General features: G+C 41.2%; 1 protein-coding gene across 3 annotated transcripts in view; it reads left to right on the forward strand.

The window, feature by feature from the left end:
• USP19 (ubiquitin specific peptidase 19) overlaps positions 1-14,840 on the forward strand; it is a 42,034-nt gene extending 27,194 nt beyond the window's left edge. For 2 of the 3 annotated variants that reach the window (XM_070936782.1, XM_070936784.1), the window contains 4 exons: positions 3,578-3,730; positions 6,436-6,599; positions 8,379-8,563; positions 10,478-12,011. In XM_070936782.1, the coding sequence (XP_070792883.1) occupies positions 3,578-3,730; positions 6,436-6,599; positions 8,379-8,563; positions 10,478-10,696 (721 nt within the window). In that variant the 3' untranslated portion in view covers positions 10,697-12,011. Of the gene's footprint in view, positions 1-3,577; positions 3,731-6,435; positions 6,600-8,378; positions 8,564-10,477; positions 12,012-13,770 lie in introns of those variants that run through there. The other variant, XM_070936783.1, reaches the window with a different exon arrangement.
• Positions 14,841-17,472: the final 2,632 nt, after the last annotated feature.

The raw sequence follows: 17,472 nt of genomic DNA on the forward strand, positions 1-17,472 counted from the left end.
CACGCGGCACAGCTGTTCTCCTCCCCCTCACTGTTCTACTTACCTTCAAAAGGTTCCTTTTTCCGCATGAAGTGCGTGTTTGGTGCGCACTGCGCATGTGCGGGCAGCAAACTGGTGGCAACCTGCAGAGGATTTCACCACTGGTTTTACTGAAAGTTTTGAAAAGGAACATAAAAACTAATGCAAGCTAATACAAAGTAAGAAAAAAAAAAAGAAATCAAAGAAAAAGCTAAAAATATAAGAAAACAAAAAAAGAAAGAAAGAAAAAAAGATATGGAGAAGTGGCTTCCAACCTTCTTTATAGTTGTTACAAGTACAATTTTAAATTTGCCCTTTCTCTAGAGTTACATTATGATTCTCCTCTCTATAATCTTTCCTGTCTAATAATCAAAACCATAAATCGTAAGTTTTTTCTGTTTTACACAAAAAGTCCATAAGGGGTTTCCAATCAGCAATAAACATAGGTATTGTCTTGTCCCTAATCAAAGAAGACAATGTGGCCATCTCAGCAAGTTCCATCATCTTCATCAAGCATTCCCCCCATAATGGATAATGCTGAATCTTTCCATCTGTGTACCTACAAATAATCTTACTGTGCAGCTATCATATACAAAAATAAAGTTTCATGACTTTACCAACTGTTTGTCCATCAATCCCAAAAGAAAGACCTCTAGTATATTAATATTTAAAATCCTCTGAATTAGTTTATGTGTTTGAATAAAAAAAAAAATTGTAGCTTTTTTCCACATCCACCAATCTGTAGGGTGTACTTCCCGTGTGGTATCCCAGGCCCCCTCTGTCCAAGTGGCATTCTTTAGAAAAATGGCAAAAACTAATATCTTTTGTCAAGCATTTGGTTATTAGCTGAATTGTTTGGATGTTAAATGCATTAATTCTAATTTTGCCTTGACTTAGAGTACTTTTTAATTTTGTTTTCCAATTTGCATTTGTAATTGCTGTAATTCTTCTTGAGTGTTGCATAAACAGAGAGGCAAGATATACTTCGTTTATTTCACAGTGTTTATACGTCACCAGATTCATTTAATAAATTAGACATTCGGACAAATTGTTTTTGTTATATTTCAAAGTGTTTGACATGCCTTATAAGCATGTCAAAACATTTTGAAATTATAAACATTTATATTTATAAATTTTAAAAATTCCCATAGGCAGTTTATAAATGATAAAGAACTATGTGATTAATACAATAAAGATATTCAAGCTCTGACTGAAATAAATAAGATCCAAACTTAGCTTTCTATTGGGAAGGAGGCCATCCCTTAAAATAAACTCTGTCCCGTACCCTCAGTGACACTCTGGAAGGTCAGAAGGTCTTGCCAAACCTTCTTTGTGGAAGCAGTGTGTCCCTTTGTTTCAACATGCCTAATGCTTAAAAAGTTCAGCACTTTTGAGTTGACTGAAAGAAAATCTGGCATGAAAGACACTCAAAGCTACTGCCACCATCTGCACTTGGACACAGAATAACAGCTTGCTGCAGACCAAGGATGGGGAGGCGGGAGAAGGAGTTGCCTGGTGAAGGGACACATCCAAAACCAGTAGAATGCTTCCATTCAGTTTCAGAGAGTCCTTCTACATTACAATTTTGTCTGCATTAACGTCTGGTGCAAACAGCCAGAACTAATCCATGAATGGGACCAAGTAGATACTTTATTGCTGATCATCTATATTACAAGAATGTTGCCTTCCCTTGAAAACTAGCAAATACAGATGTTTCCTTCCCTGAACTGACTCCAAACTGGAATGTCTCTTTACTCCACCTAGAGGAGCCTCCTCTCCTTCAGCCAGTGATCCTGCCAAAATTAAATTTCTGTTTTCTTTCATCCAGGCCAAAATATTCTCATTTTTCAGGGTTCCTAAGTATTAATGAGCAATCTGTCACCTGCATACTGAGGACACCTTCGCCTTCAGGACACCAAACCTTCAGATGACATCCCCCAGCAATTTATATTGACATTAAGGAACATAGAGGACAAAAGAGAACCTATGGCATCCCCCTGACCATGAAGTAAAAATAGCATCTTTCCACAGCACTAGCTGGCAAATAATCTAGGACAGCCACCAGACACTGTGCTTTCCATACCCAGCCTAGCTTTCTGATGTTACTTTGCTTGATTCTAGCCCAAATTGCCAAAAGGATTGACAGCCTTATGATCTGTCTCCCCCAGGCACTGCAGAAGAGCATTAACAAGATGGAAAGCTCTGATAAATAGTGTAATTATTGGGATTGTCACTCAGACGTACCCAGCTGTCAAGGATAAATTACCTAGGTGCATCATGTTCTTCACTAAATGATGGAACATGGAAATCTTTTTTTAATTAAGTTCAGATTTTGTCATTGGTTGCTAAATTAGCTTCTTATACTTAATTGTGCCTGTTGTGATCATCATTGAGTATAGAAATTTTATTATGAGCTTTAGCAACAGGGGGAGCAAAACTTCTGGCAGCTTGAGAGAGTGGGTCAGGCTTTATGTGACACGTCAAGGACTGCATTGCAGGACCTGTTTTGGTCTATGGGCTCTGAATTTTAAGGGATGAAATGGATGCACCTTAAGTATCTCTAACCCCAGGATGCAAAAAAGGAGCACACACCTTTGGCCCCTTCTACTCTTGGGCTCCATAAAAGAGATACCCACCCCCAGCACACTTTTTGCAGTACTAGCATTTGCTTGACTTCATCACTTATGATATTTGCTATATAAAAACATATAAAATATAGAATTCACTATCAATATAGCACATTCTTACATTTATAACAATTAAGAACAAACTAGTTATCAGAAACCAATAGCAAGCCCTTTCAAGTAGAACCAAGAAACATACTTTTTTTTTTAGAAAACTCTCTAGTGCTAGACGGAATGGAATGGAATGGAATGGAATGGAATGGAATGGAATGGAATGGAATGGAATGGAATGGAATGGAATGGAATAGAATAGAATAGAATAGAATTCTTTATTGGCCAAGTGTGATTGGACACACAAGGAATTTGTCTTGGTGCATACGCTCTCGGTGTACATAAAAGAAGATACATTCATCAAGAATCATAAGGTACAACACTTAATGATAGTCATAGAGAAACAGTCAATATAAATCTTAAGGATACCAGCAACAAGGTTACAGTCGTATAGTCATAAGTGGGAGGAGATGGGATGATAGGAACGATGAGAATAGAATAGGAATAGAACAGAACAGAATAGAATAGAATTTTTTATTGGCCAAGTGTGATTGGACACACAAGGAATTTGTCTTGGTGCATACGCTCTTGGTGTACATAAAAGAAGATACATTCATCAAGAATCATAAGGTACAACACTTAATGATAGTCATAGAGAAACAGTCAATATAAATCTTAAGGATACCAGCAACAAGGTACAGTTGCTGGTATCCTTAATACTTGGTGTACATAAAAGAAAAGATACGTTTCTCTTGAGGTGGCTGTTCCAAGGGCCATTGCACCGGTTTCCTTTAGTGAGAATACCAGAACTCTGTAGCTTGACAATAACAGCAGGAGATACTGAGGAACCTTCTTTATCTTTCTACCTGCTCCATTTTCCACAGGTATTGCCCAAAGTGTAAGCAGCACCGTGAGGCATCCAAGCAACTGATGCTATGGCGTCTGCCCAACATCCTTATCATACAGCTCAAGCGCTTTTCCTTCCGCAGCTTCATTTGGAGAGACAAGATCAACGACATGGTGGATTTCCCAGTCAGGTGAGGTTATGGCAAGATGTGTCACTTTATTCATCTCTTTAACATCGTGGAGACCCAAGCAGTTCTTTAGATAGGACCATTCTGAGTAACAAAGGATGGGTTATACTACTTGGGCTTTGTCATAAATTCAGGACCTAAATTAACCTAACACATAAAGAGATGGACAGTCTTTTGGTGAACTCTTTCTCCTTAGTTCTGGGCCTTTGATCTTTCTGGCATTGGAGGTTGGGTGCTCTACAACACCATTTTGAAGGGTGAATAAATGTGGAAAGAGACTCAAAGAGGATCTATCTGCCCCTGGCCCACAGAGACCTTGATCTCTGTGGGCCAGGGGCAGACAGATGGCTTAGGACCTGATTATTTACGAGACTGCCTTCCGCCACCAGTGGCCTCTCACCGGCCAGTACGCTCCCATAGAGAGGGGCTCCTCAGGGTGCCATCGGTCAAACAGTGTCAACTGGCTGCCCTCAGGGGGAGAGCCTTCTCCGTGGGGGCACCTGCCATCTGGAACGAGCTCCCCCAGAGATACGGAGGATCCCGGACTTACACACTTTCCGCCGGGCCCTCAAGACCTTTTTATTTCAACAGGCTGGCCTGGCCTAACCTCCTTTTAATTATTTAATTTTAAATTTGTTTTAAAACAATAGCGGTTTTAATTTGTATGGGCCAAATTATTTAATGTGTTTTATATGGCTTTTTAAATTTTGTATTACATGTGTTTTACCTTTTGGCTGTTCACCGCCCTGAGTCCTTCAGGAATAGGGCAGTATATAAATCCAATAAAATGAAAAAAATGAAAAATGATCTCTTCTTGAAAGCCATCTGAACAGGAGGAAAGAGAGAGCTATCGCTTCTTACCTTCCTTTGTATGGAGAAAGGCACTGCTTCTTCCATGTAGGAAAGAAGAGAATAGAAGAAGGGTAACAAAAAGGCAAGGTCTACCTGTAGTCTGTTTCTGAGGTAATTGAGCCACAGGAGCTGAGGAAAATCTAATCATCTTTGGAGCTGAATTCAACTCTGCACTGTTACTTTGCTTCAGCTTATGGACAGGATGGTGGGGTGTATATCAAAGCTGCTCCAGGAATGGGATATATTTACTGTCTTCAGTAACCATTTATTTGATGAAAGAAGGCTCACTGTAAAAACAGCTTATCACATTAACATTCTTCGTATTTGTAGCAGCAGTTTCTCTACTATTTTGAATTAATCTCACTTTGAAACAAATGAGCTGAGTTTATTTTTCCCATCTTCCACATCCACTTGATTTTTCTCTCTGGGAATTAAATGGGGAGGTTTTGGAGCATATTTCATAAAGCGAGCCACCTCAGAAGTCATGTTGATCACTCCAAGGCTTGCCATATCTGAGCATGATTGTGGAGTACCCAAAACAGTCTGAAAGCAAAAAAGCTATACGTGTATTTATCTTCAGGCAATGGCGACATTCCTCTTTGGGCAGAACATATAAACCATATGCTGAATAAGGCCATTGGCTCTTCTAGTATTTTAGTCTCTACAGCAAGAGTGCGCTACCCTTTCAAGAGAAGGGCAACCCCAAACTTTGCATGGCTTGTTGAGGTGGAACAATATCTCCACCTAGTTTTGGAAGGGGAGAAGGCCAGGCTTTTTAAAGGGCAAAACGGGCTCTACATCAGCAAGATGTAAGGGAACTATTTCATTCTCAAACACTTCCAAATCAGAACAAAGCAAAAAAGGGACCACCCCTCTTTAAAGGTTACCCTGAGAGCCATGGAAGGGATGTTGGCAAATTGAATGAGAGTGATGAAAATGGAATTGCTTTTTTAAAATCTTTATGTTTAACAAATGTATAAGTTATTTTACATTATAATTTTTTCAGTATATATAAGCTATCATGAGTCTTTGTAGAGTCAGCGGTATAGAAATACTGTATTGTAATAAATACATATTTATTGCACTTGTTCTACACTTTTTTTTATCATTAGTTATCTGATCTTTTAAGCAGAATATGCCAAGCATGAAATCCCAATCTAATCGCCTAAATCAGAGACCTCTTGATTATAGGAATCTTAATTTGATTAATGGGATAGAATTCTTTCAATCTCTTTCATAAAGAGTAATTGAATTCTGACTGAAATTCTTGAAGCAGAGACATCCACTAAGAATGTTGGGTTCCTTTTTCTGTCTTCTTTGCTCTGAAAACAAAAACGAAACCCTGGATGTGTATTTGGAACAGCACAAAGACTCATCTTTTTTTCTTATAATTGTTGTGTGAATGATTATCAGACCATGCATGGTCACATGATTGTTCCAGAAAGAAGATACCTGTGGGGTTTTTTTTTAAAAAAAAAATAGAGGCAAACAAGTCATTAACCACTGACAAAACGAGATGATTTCCCTCTGGATTCAAATCAGAATTTGGGCCCCGATCCATTTCAGATTGGATGCCCACTCCATTACAAGAGAGAGTTAAGTTCAAAGCAAAACTTGACTCCAGCACTCTCAAAATTCTTTTATATATGACCCAATGGCTGTCTTCCCGTATTCAATCTTCTGTAATAGTATGGCTTTTATTGATCCGAGTTTAAGTCCAGATAAAGAGACAGTGAAGATTGTCTCAGTAAAGAATGTCAGTTGGCAAACAGGGTTGCCTCTAAGGGGAAAAAGAGATAGGAATGGAATTAGGCACAAAGTATGCAACTATCTAACTTGCTCTATTCTATCCTTAGGAGCTTGGACCTGAGCAAGTTCTGCATTGGTCAGAAAGATGAGCAGCAGTTGCCCATGTATGATCTGTATGCAGTAATCAATCACTATGGGGGCATGATTGGTGGGCACTACACAGCCTACGCCCGGCTGCCTAGTGACAAGAACAGCCAACGTAGTGATGTAGGTGAGTAGGGGAAGGCTTTAGCTCCACTGATCTTCAACAGGTGAGCCAGGGAATCCATGTAGAAGAGGGATTTTCTGTTTCCTACTAGGGTTTCATGGAAACCTAGGATCAACCTCATATGACTTTTAAGATTGCACATCCAGTTGCAGGAGGGAAAAAACCCTCCTTTTCTATTCCCAGCCCTTAGATCTTTTTGTTGTTGTCGTTCTACAACAATTGTGTACAATGGATGCAAGTCACAGCAGATCTCACTCCCCTCAGATGGGCACAGTGCAGATCTAAATTTTAGTTCAGTCCTTCCTCCTAATCTAATGGATCTATCTGCAGAATTCAGCGAGATAGTGTTGTGCCATATGTAAGCGATGTGATTGGGATCATAAATCTCTGAGGCACCATTAGTTGCTCTCAGCCTGCCCATCCAAATGGCCCCAGGCATATTTGTTAATTCTATTCTGTTTCATATCATCAGGCAAACAGAAAGGTTAATAGATCAGGCAACCTTAGAGATTAATTTTCAATGACCTCAGTTCCAATTGAAGAAGTTCTCTGGCATCCATTGACAGCCCTTAGCTGTTTTCCAGAGGAGGAACATTGAATTTTCCTCTGTGCTCCTCTGGGAGTGTTCTCACTTTTTTAAAAAAAATCTTTCTTGGCAGAGGACAAAAAGAGTATAAAAAATAGTAGATAATTTGTCACAGATTCAACAGATTCTGCCAATATCTCATTATTCAGAATTAGGCAAGGCCAGAAATGAGAAGAATGCTTAGTTGGGGTATTTAGCCTGATGCGGCCTTTGAAGCAGCATATTCAAAGATACTTTCCCTCCATTATAGAAAAAATCACCGCTCTTCGGTGTTGTTTTGCCTGCTTCGTTCACTTTAAAGGAGAAAGAAATGGTCCTCTGTCCTTATTGGAACAAGCTTGGTACAGTGATGGATCAACTTGAAATATCCAAGAACAGTCCAGCTCCAAAGTAATAAGGAATTGGACAGTAATTCAGAATGGCTGTTTTTAATTCCTCTGCCCTCGCGGGTCACATGCAATAAAAGTTCCTTCCACATTTGGGGATTAGGAAGATGGAGGGTAGAAACCTGATTAATTATTGCATGTGCTTAGTAGGATATTGATACTGACGTTTTCCCCCACCCACCCCCAAAAGAGGATTATTTGCTGGAAAAGGTCTAAGCAGGACTATCGTTGTTTCATGTATAATTTGCTCAGAGTGTGGGATCTGATTACTTAGTCTCCTTGCTCTTAGAGAAACAGGATAGAGTTCTAGCATCTTCTGGTCAGCAGAGAAGCTGGCAAAATGGACCAAAGGAGGAATCGTTGAAAATTGCCATTCCCTGAGTTGCTACCATCTCTCCCCTTTTTTTTCTGTTAGCAACGTTGTCCTCCTGATGCTTGGTTTATTTATCACAAGTCAGAAAAGATAGTCAAATTTAGCATCATTAAATATTTCTCCCTGCACTGAATACATTTTAACAGGAGGACCAGTGAGAATAGCATCTCCTTTTAACAACGTTGCTGACCAACACTCCTTCCTCCAATATGCCATCGCTGCCATGAGAGGAGCACTCATGAATGCAGTTCTGATGGCAAGACAAAACTATGGTTATCAAAATACTTAAGGTGCAAATTAAATTTGAGTGTGTAGGTTAAAAGAGAGGTATAACTTTAGAAGATGTGAGATGGCAGGAACAGAAGTAGTACGCCTCTGCAGTAGGCAGCCTGTGCTTTGAAAGACTCCATGCTTATCCCTCTCCTCCTTTCATTCAGGTTGGCGGCTCTTTGATGACAGCACTGTGACTACAGTGGATGAAAGCCAGGTCGTGACCCGATACGCTTACGTGCTCTTCTACCGCCGACGGAATTCTCCTGTAGATAGACCCCCTCGAGGACCCCCTCATCCCTCAGACCCCCGTGCAGACTTGGCCCAATCTGCAGAAGCAGCAGCCAGTCAGGTGAGGAGTTCCATCAGTCCACCTTGGGAAGACTAGATTGAACTAATATTTTTTTTTCATTGTTGGCAATTGAGGAGATGGGCCCTGCTTGCAGCTATGGCCATGAGGAGCTGTGGGTGCTGTTTGTCCTCTGGTATATTCCAGTGAAGTGCTGGAGAAAAACAAGTATATAAGATGGCAGGAAAAACACTGCAAAAATGAGAAATGCTTGCGAGTGTGTGTCTGTTGGAATGGGGGGTGAAGAGATGCTTTCTTCTCAGGAGCCAGAAGGGATACACCGGCTCAGAACTGCGGAGTTGAGTTTAGAGCGATTGTGGTAAAAGATATTATCTCTGTGGAAAATGTACTACAAGAGATAATAGTAAATTGTTGGGGATCATGCAGCACAACAGAACTCAAGAAGCCAGCAACGTCAGAGGCATGAAAACTTGCTTGGTGACTTTGAGCCAGTCAGTCTCTTCAAGCCCAATTCGCCTCACACGGTTGTTGTGGTGGAGAAAATAGAGGAGGAATGAATACTGTATTAAGTATATTATCACCTTGAGTTATTTATAATAATAATAAAGGCAGGATATAAATAAATTTCTTACACACTCAGTTCTCCTGTTAGATTCCTCTCCCTTCTCTTTCTCCCTTATTCCCATCCCCTAATATGGTGGGACTGGGCTTCTCACAGATGTTGTCAATGATCTTAGCATAGTTAGAAATGAGGACTTTCAGATACAAGTGTGGCTGTGGTTCCAGGTATGCCCTAGGATTCTGCAGCCATGTGGTATAGTGGTATCCAACCTGGGATGGCTTCCTAGGTGGAAGGTTAAGTTGGGCTTCATCCAAGGATATGAAATACAGGCTGCATTAGCCTTGTCCTTTCTGAACCGCCTACAGTTTGCTGATGGTCCATTTTGATCTTGGCGTCTGCTAGGGCTTCTGGAAACCATATACCTGTGGAGGAGAAATAGGCCCAGAAAGACCAGAGGGTCTTTATGCTTAAGCCATGATTCCTTTTATGCCTATGGTCACTCACAGCAGGCCCTTACATCAGTTCCAGCATTTTCTTCCCAGAACAAACTTTAAAACTTGAGAACTCGGGAAGAAGCAGCACCTGTCCACAGAACCCAGGGGACCAAATGGGGAAAGATGGTATGGATACTTTGACTTTAAATATCAGTAGAAAATCAATGTGATTGGCTGACTGCCCTGAGTGGATCGTCCTGCACATGAAAATATGGTCTATGACTGATTACCTCGTGACTAACTTCTCCTATGCATCTGTTTTAATTAAAGAGAAAAGGAGATTACTATAGTTACTTATCATCTCAGACTGGTCCTTTATGATTTTTCACTTACCAAAGTTGAACTGTTGATTAGGCTTCTCATCCTTTAAAATTCTCACCTGCACATACTTGGATGTTACTGATTTATCTTCAGGTCCTCATGTTCTCATCAGCAAATGCTTGTCTGTGACTGGCTGTTCCCACTCAGTGTGACTGATTAGCCAACTGAATGTCCTTTGTTCGTACAAGAAAGCATGAACAGTGATTACTTGATGCCTGTGTTTATTGAATGGAATAAATTGGCAGACTGGGAAGATTTCCACCAAGCCAGCCAGCCAGCATGGATGCCTAACTGATACGTTTTTCCTCCATCTTCATGTGGCTTGTTCTATTCACTCTCTCCCAAGGAGGTCCTTGTTATCTGAACATGGCCTACTATTAGAATTGTAATCAGGCAGAAGAAATATATAGGCTGTTTCAGAAAACTGGCAGTATGAAGGGCAGGCTCTCCGGGATAGCCACATGCAAGTGAGATGGGCAGCTGTATAAATTAGATAAAAGAAGCAGGGCAAAGCATGGGTGATTGAGGGATTTGCCATTATGTTCTCCTCAAGTGCTGACGCAGGTTTCCACATCGCAGGCTTCTCTGCTCTGGCAGGAACTGGAGGCTGAAGAGGATGCTGCCAGAAGGCTGATGAGGAACCCTTGGAGGTCTTGCAGCCAAAGGACAAGAAAACTCAGCTCAGAGTGTCCTGATGAAGGCCATGTCCGATACTTTGTCCTGGGCACCATGGCGGCCATTGTGGCACTCTTCCTCAATGTCTTCTACCCGCTCATCTATCAGACCCGCTGGAGGTAGCGGCAGTAGCAAGGCACCTGGAGGATGGCAGCCATCTTACTGCAGTGTTGTCCTCTACGGCATTTTTGTAGCAAAGTGGCTAGGATGCCAAGTAGCACAAGATGAAGCCCTAATGCCAGTCCTATGTTGAAGGCGCCAGGCCCAGTGCCCTTTCTCTCCAGTTGATTGATTACATGGATTTACAGTCACAGGAAGTTCTCATCTCAGCATCTAGATAGTTGGCATTTCTCTGGATTAAATCTTCCCTAAATAGCTCTTGAAAACTACATCACATGAATCAAGGGCTAGCAAATGACTCTGGCTTAACAGAGTCTGCAGATCCATAAATATTTTGTCCATAATGATATGGTTGTAAGATTGACCTGATTGCCATCTATCCTGATAGAATTCCCCTAATTTGGTTGACACCAACATCCCCTGAGAGAGTTATTGCAAGACTGATAATTTCCTCAGTTAGTCATTGGCCCCTTGTTTGAAGGAAGTCAAAGATTTTTAATGACCATCTTTTCCTCTATTGGGGGAGGGAGAATGCATTGTTGGCTTTTCTAAACATTGGTGGGTTAGATTTCTTTACCATGATGTAACCAGAGAGTTCAGCCTCCCCTGTTTTTTAAAAAAGCATATTAGATATTGATCTAGCTATGCAACTGTATTTGGATATGAGTGTAAAGGAACACTGTTTTTTCTCCTTCTCCTTCATTATCTTGCATTTTGCTTCTGTACATATTTCTGTGGATGCTTGCGTGCCTATTTCTGTGCATGCATATAGTAGAAGTAAAAGTAGGGAGTTACTGTTGATTGACCCTGTAGTATTTTAATCTGGCCCTGCAGTCTGGGATATAAAATGTCTCTTGTGCCTTCAGACTACTGGCTCAAATAGCTTGATATAGGGCCTCGGCTTTAGCCAGGAGTCAGAGTTGAGAACTCATAAACTTGGAATGAGTAAAATTCTTTGTTTCACCCTTTTGTTAATTTTTATTAATTTTATTCATATGCAGTCCAATTCCTAACATCTTTACAGATTCTTCCTAGGAGTAGTTTCAGAGAATCTTTTCAGATTCTTTGGGGAAGGAGAAAAGATTTCAGGTTAACTGTTCCTGATGGTCGGTTATTCTCGCTGTGTCCCAAGGAATGAACAGTTACTAACTGTAGTAATGCCACCGAGCAGGGTCTGCCAGTACATAGATCTGGTGGGAGCCTTTCTATTTTGGAGAAGGGAAGCCCCTAAACTATCCTCCACTGGCTTGGTGAACGAAAAGTTAGCATTGTGCAGGGGAAAAACTTTCACTGTATTTATTTATTGTATTTAATAAAAATCAAGGTATTCTAAACTCACTGTTGATTCTCTTTCTTTCACTGTCAGCTGCTTTTCCATTCAGCAGCCGCTTTTCTAAAAGTAACAGATTTCTTCCAGTCCCTTTGGTCCCGTGCATATTTTTCATATTGACCTCTAAAGTTGCATTGGTGCTGGTGAAAAAAGAAACTGCAACAAAGCAAAAGCTATAGAAATACCGTGCTTCCCCGAAAATAAGACCCTGTCTTATATTTTTTTGAACCCTGAAATAAGCGCTTGGCCTTATTGCCATGCGCTCAAAAGCCCAATTGGGCTTATTATCAGGGGCTGTCTTATTTTGGGGGAAATGGTATTAAGGCAGAAGGAGACTCAGTGCTAGGAGAGAACTTCCGTGTGTTCTATGATTTAGTGGCAGCTCAGAATTTGTTGTGTGCTGCTATGAAATTCAGTGTTGATTTAAAACAAGAATGGGCAGTCCGCAGCAAAGGCTAATTTCCAGCAGCTGGGTAGTGCTTTGGATTTGAAAGCAGAAAAGGGGGGTCTTTTTCCGTGCTTCTAAAAAAAAGTTGCAGCTGCCTTAAGGAGTTAATAAGTTTTGCAATGCTATGGATTTAACAGCGAAATTACTCTCTGTAGGGGTTGCATTTGCTCCCCCAAGGACTCTAAAGGATTTTTTAAAAATCAAATCAATAGCATTGCACACCTTATTAATTACATGCAGGTGATGTCTCAGAAAGCAAATGGGGAGGAATTTGGGTGCAGAATCCCTAAGAGGAATGAGCCGTCGATCCTGCCCTAGATGAACAGGAGAGAGAGAAATTGAAGAGAGAAGAAAAGGAGAGCAAAATATGTGGGCACTCCCCATTGTATTCAAGTAGTTTAACAAGTTGCCCTGCCCACATAATGGAATGTGACTGTTGACCCCAAGATGGTTCTCTTGTTTTAACCTAAACAACCAGGCTTGGTTTGCCTTTATTGATTTAAGAACTACAAAAATGCTTTTAAATGTATGGGGTGAAAAAACGTAAAGCTGAATGGTTTATTGGATTTTACAGTCAGTAGGTAAAAGTTTAAGCTATTTGCCCTTCTCTGCTAGTAGTAGAATATTTCAGCATAATGTCTATGGAGATTCTCAGTCATCCAAGTCATGGTTGTCCCCGTGCTTTTTTCAAGATGCAACTGGACTTTCTGGTTTAGAAAGTCCAGCTGCCTCTTGAAAAAAGCACCTAATCATAAGAGCTAATTTGTATAATTCATACAGATTGCCTCCCTCCGTTTTATTTTTATTTTTATTTTTTGGTTGTAGAATTAAGTTACTTTGGCTTAGAGTTTTCCAAATTGTACAGAATAGATCAGACAATCCTAGATTAACAAGTGATTAGGCAGGAGTTATACAGAAGGGACTTATTGGTAAGGCTGTGGGTGCGTCTGTGCGTGTGAATATCATATGTAATACAAACTGAAATTAAACTATATTTCACAGACAAATTTCACAGGCTTCTAAGTAATAGTCTGGTCCTTGTTCTGGAACATCACACATCTTTCAAGACTATAATTATTTCTACCACATTCGGTTTTAATAAAAGCCTAACTTAGTTTGATACATAAATATGTACTTTGTGGCTTTTGATCATTTCAGATTCTAATGGAACAAAATGTTTTTGCTTGAATCCCTCTGTGGGAAGTGGGGGGTGGGAGGGGAGGAAGAGAGAAAATAAATAACTTTTGTGGATCCTCTGCGGTTTTATTGTTTCTGTCTAATCTTTTGTTCTATTTGCAGGGCATTAGCTCTCCCTCCTTTGGACCCAGCCTGACAACTGATGTTGCTCCTGCCCTGGCACCAGAAGGGGTTGCAGAGCACCCCGCACCATCCTACAGCAACATGGAGGAAATTGACTAAAAGCATGGTGTGCTGGAGGAGGGCAGTGTACATATGAAGGCTTGGTTTCGTGGCTTCCCCCACACCACTCCCTGGCGCACCCCTGCAGTGAGAAGGAGGAGGAGGAGCTGCTGTGACCCTTTTTTTGAGCACACAAGCACTTTCTGCTCCACCCATGCCTCCTCCTCTCCTGCCAGACGGAAAAGTCCCTTTTGTGTCCCCTGCCCGAAGCTGCTCTGTGGTGCCGGCATGCAGGGGGGAAATTTTGTGAGCCCCCAGTGCAATCCCTGAAGCTCCTGTTCTCCCACTCCCACTTCCCTCCGAGCTCTGGTTAGGTTCATCCTGCACAGAGAGGCAGCAGATGCGCTTCCACATGCCCAGCCTGCCCTGCTGTAAGCCAAGGGGGAAGGGGCCATTGGTCTCTGCCCCTAAGAGGCCTTCTCCCACTTTGCCATACCACGGTGCCTGCTTCACAAACTTCCATGCCCTCGCTGCCTGTTCCTCTGCTCTCCCAATCTCTTCTTCCCCAGCAGCCTGAGCTCAGGACACCATCTTGGCCATAGAATCGGCCCGTGGGAGAGAAGCAGAGCTCCCTCTTTCTCTCGGTCCCTTCACCAGCATTGTGTCATCTTGTCAGGGAGAAGGAGGCTGATGGTTGGCACCTGCTATTCCCCTCTCATCCTTCACAAAGGCTACAGAGCTGTGGCTGCCCTTCTACTATTCGGCTATCTTCCGTAATTTTGGGAATTTTTGTTTTTAATCCCTCGCGGTTCCCTTGGGTTGAAAAGCCACTGCCAGCACTACCACTATTTAAATATTTGGCTCCTTCTCCCTTTCACCCACCCTCAGAATTGCTGTAACCAAATGAGGCTGTCCGGGGCCTTTTCCTAGGAAACCTTTGTCTTGCTCTCCGTTTGTATAAAGTTGGTGTTTGTCTTCGGTCCTGAGTCATTAAATTCTACTTAATGCTGCTTGTTTCTGTTTTTGTGTGCATTATGTCTGCTGCCATGCCACTCTGGCATAGATTATCAGCCAGGTTACCAGGGTAGAATTAATTACAACCAGAGTTAAAACTTTCGTTCTTTCTATCTTTTTGGTAAGTTTGATACTCTTAGCCAAAGGAAGTGCTATAAATCAGGGTTTTCAGGATATCCTTGTTCTTTCTTGTTATGAACTGAATGTGTTTCTACAACACGCTTTGTTTCACTATGTGTATTTACAGCGCTGAAAAGAAAGCAATAGCAGCAGTTAAAGGGATGGACTAGTACGGGGGGGCTCTGAGTCTAAAATTTATCATCTTCAGCCATGGAAACTCATTTGTGATACAATTAAGACTATCTCAGTGGTTGCTGTAGGAGTTTAATGTAAGAAGATCCCTATTGCCTCCTACCTCCAGTTGAATGGCCAGGACATAAATATAATCAATAATATGTTGCCTATTTGCAGTAGTGAAGCTATATTTTTTTCCATATTATATAAATGAAATCTTAACCCAGCCTTAAACCTCAACACATTGTATTATGGTGTAAGATTTAATTCAGGGTTGTCCAATCTTGGCAACTTTTAAGACCTGTGGACTTCAACTCCAGCCATGTTGGACACCCCCGATTTAATGGATAGTTCAAGCTGCAATCTTCCCACTCCAGATCATTTTGTATAGCTTCTTTTTCCCCATGATTTATGGAAGGAGTATACACATTGCAAGGTTCTTACCTTGGGGTTTTTTCTTTTGTTTTTTTGGCCATCTTACTACAAATCACAATACACTGGAATATAAAAGAGTTCCCATTCTCCATAGCTGTTGTGATAGTGTCCTAAAGTCCAAAATTGCCAAATTAGCTAACATGTTTGAAAATACCCTTTTTCTTACTTAGTAACAATTAAACTTCACGTAGGAACATGTTTCTGGGAAAATCCTGCTTTTTAAACAGTATGCAGAAGTTTGAAAAAAATCCAATTGCCGTAAGGAATAAAAAGAGGCCTTTGTTTAAGAAAAAGTAAAGATTCAGAAGAAGCTGTTTTAACGTATATGGGTACACAAATAGCAGTGCTAGAACTCTGAAAATTTGCCAAGCTGTAATTTATACATTAAGAAGACTACCATCTCAGAAGTCTAACTGACTTCCTGAGTACTTCTACGAAAGGCTTTTATCATTCAAGTGCCCTGAGTCACTTGCAAAATCTTTTGACCTGCCCAAACATTTTGTAATTTTCTGTTTGTAGGTAACCCCATTATTTTTGCTTTTTTGTTTAGCTTCTCTGCTCCACAGTGTCTATTGATTAGTCCTCTGATTGGAACCATCCCCAATGTACATTTCCTGTATTGATCAAAAAGCAAAGGCAGGGCTTAGAGCAGCCTTTCCCTAGTTGGCACCCTTTAAATGTGATGACGTAAATATTCCATTGCCTCTAATCAAATCAATATGGCTGGCATCCTAATACTGTATGTGGGTTCAAAAGAAGGAAGAACTAGCAATTAGGGAATGGGGGGGGGAATGAGATGGAAGCTGAATAACAGTGAAGATTGAGAGTTTGGAAGTGATGAGAAGACTTCACTGCCATTCTGGTTATCCATGTTGGCTCGTAGAGATGACAAATAAACTTCCCTTGAAAACGCATTAGGAGAAAGTGCAAATTTGAACATAAGGATAGTTATTGGGAAACTGGGAGTCATATCACTCAAAAATTAGAGGTTGCCACCATTGGACTCCTGCTTTGTTGCTCTTGTAACTTGTCCTGCCAAGCACTCCACTCTGCCGACTGAGATTCAAAGGCCTAGTGCAACAAGGAAGTAAGAGACTGAGGGTTTCTCCCTCCCCTCCACAGGCGAACTGATAGGCAATCTGCCTGAGTTCCCACAAGGTGCCAGGGGAACAAATGGGGATATACAAAAAGCTTTATTTGTACAGGTAGTCCTTGACTTACGACCACAATTGAGCCCAGAATTTCTGCTGCTAAGTGAGAACTTGCATTTTTCCCCATTTTACTACTTTTCTTGCCACATTTGTCAAGTGAATCACTGCAGTTGTTAAATTAGTAACACGGTTGTTCAGTGAATCTGGCTTCCCCATGGTTTTTGTTTGTCCAAAAGATGATCGCATGAACTTGGGACACAGCAACCATCATAAATATGAACCACTTGTCAAGCATCCATGGGGATGCTGCAACGGTTATAAGTGTGAAAAACGGTCATAAGTCACTTTTCAATGCCGTTGTAACTTCAAATGGTCACTAAATGAACTGTTGCAAGTCGACTACCTGTATAATAAAGTTTGTAGGAAGCAGGGGCTGAGTCCTTGTGTTGTAGCAAACTCCAGCTCCTTTGTCTATGGAGATTCTCAGTCATCCAGGTCATGGTTGTCCCAAAGGTGCTTTTTTCAAGAGGCAGCTGGACTTTCTAGGTTTTCTTTCTTCAGAACTGAAGAAGCTTCTTGGACGAGAAGTGAAACGTCTTCAAAGAAAAACCGGAAAGTCCAAAGGTGAAAAAGCACCTTTGGAACGTCTAGCTCCTTTCGCTAGTTTACGGCTGAGTGCATTGTGTGAATCCCAGAACATGGGTTAACTCTGCAATCGGGATCAAGAGTGTTGTGTGGGCCCATCCCC

Source organism: Pituophis catenifer, unplaced genomic scaffold, assembly GCF_029215685.1.
Source record: "Pituophis catenifer annectens isolate HBS135680 unplaced genomic scaffold, rPitCat1.0.hap2 SCAF_2, whole genome shotgun sequence".
Lineage (NCBI taxonomy): Eukaryota > Metazoa > Chordata > Lepidosauria > Squamata > Colubridae > Pituophis > Pituophis catenifer.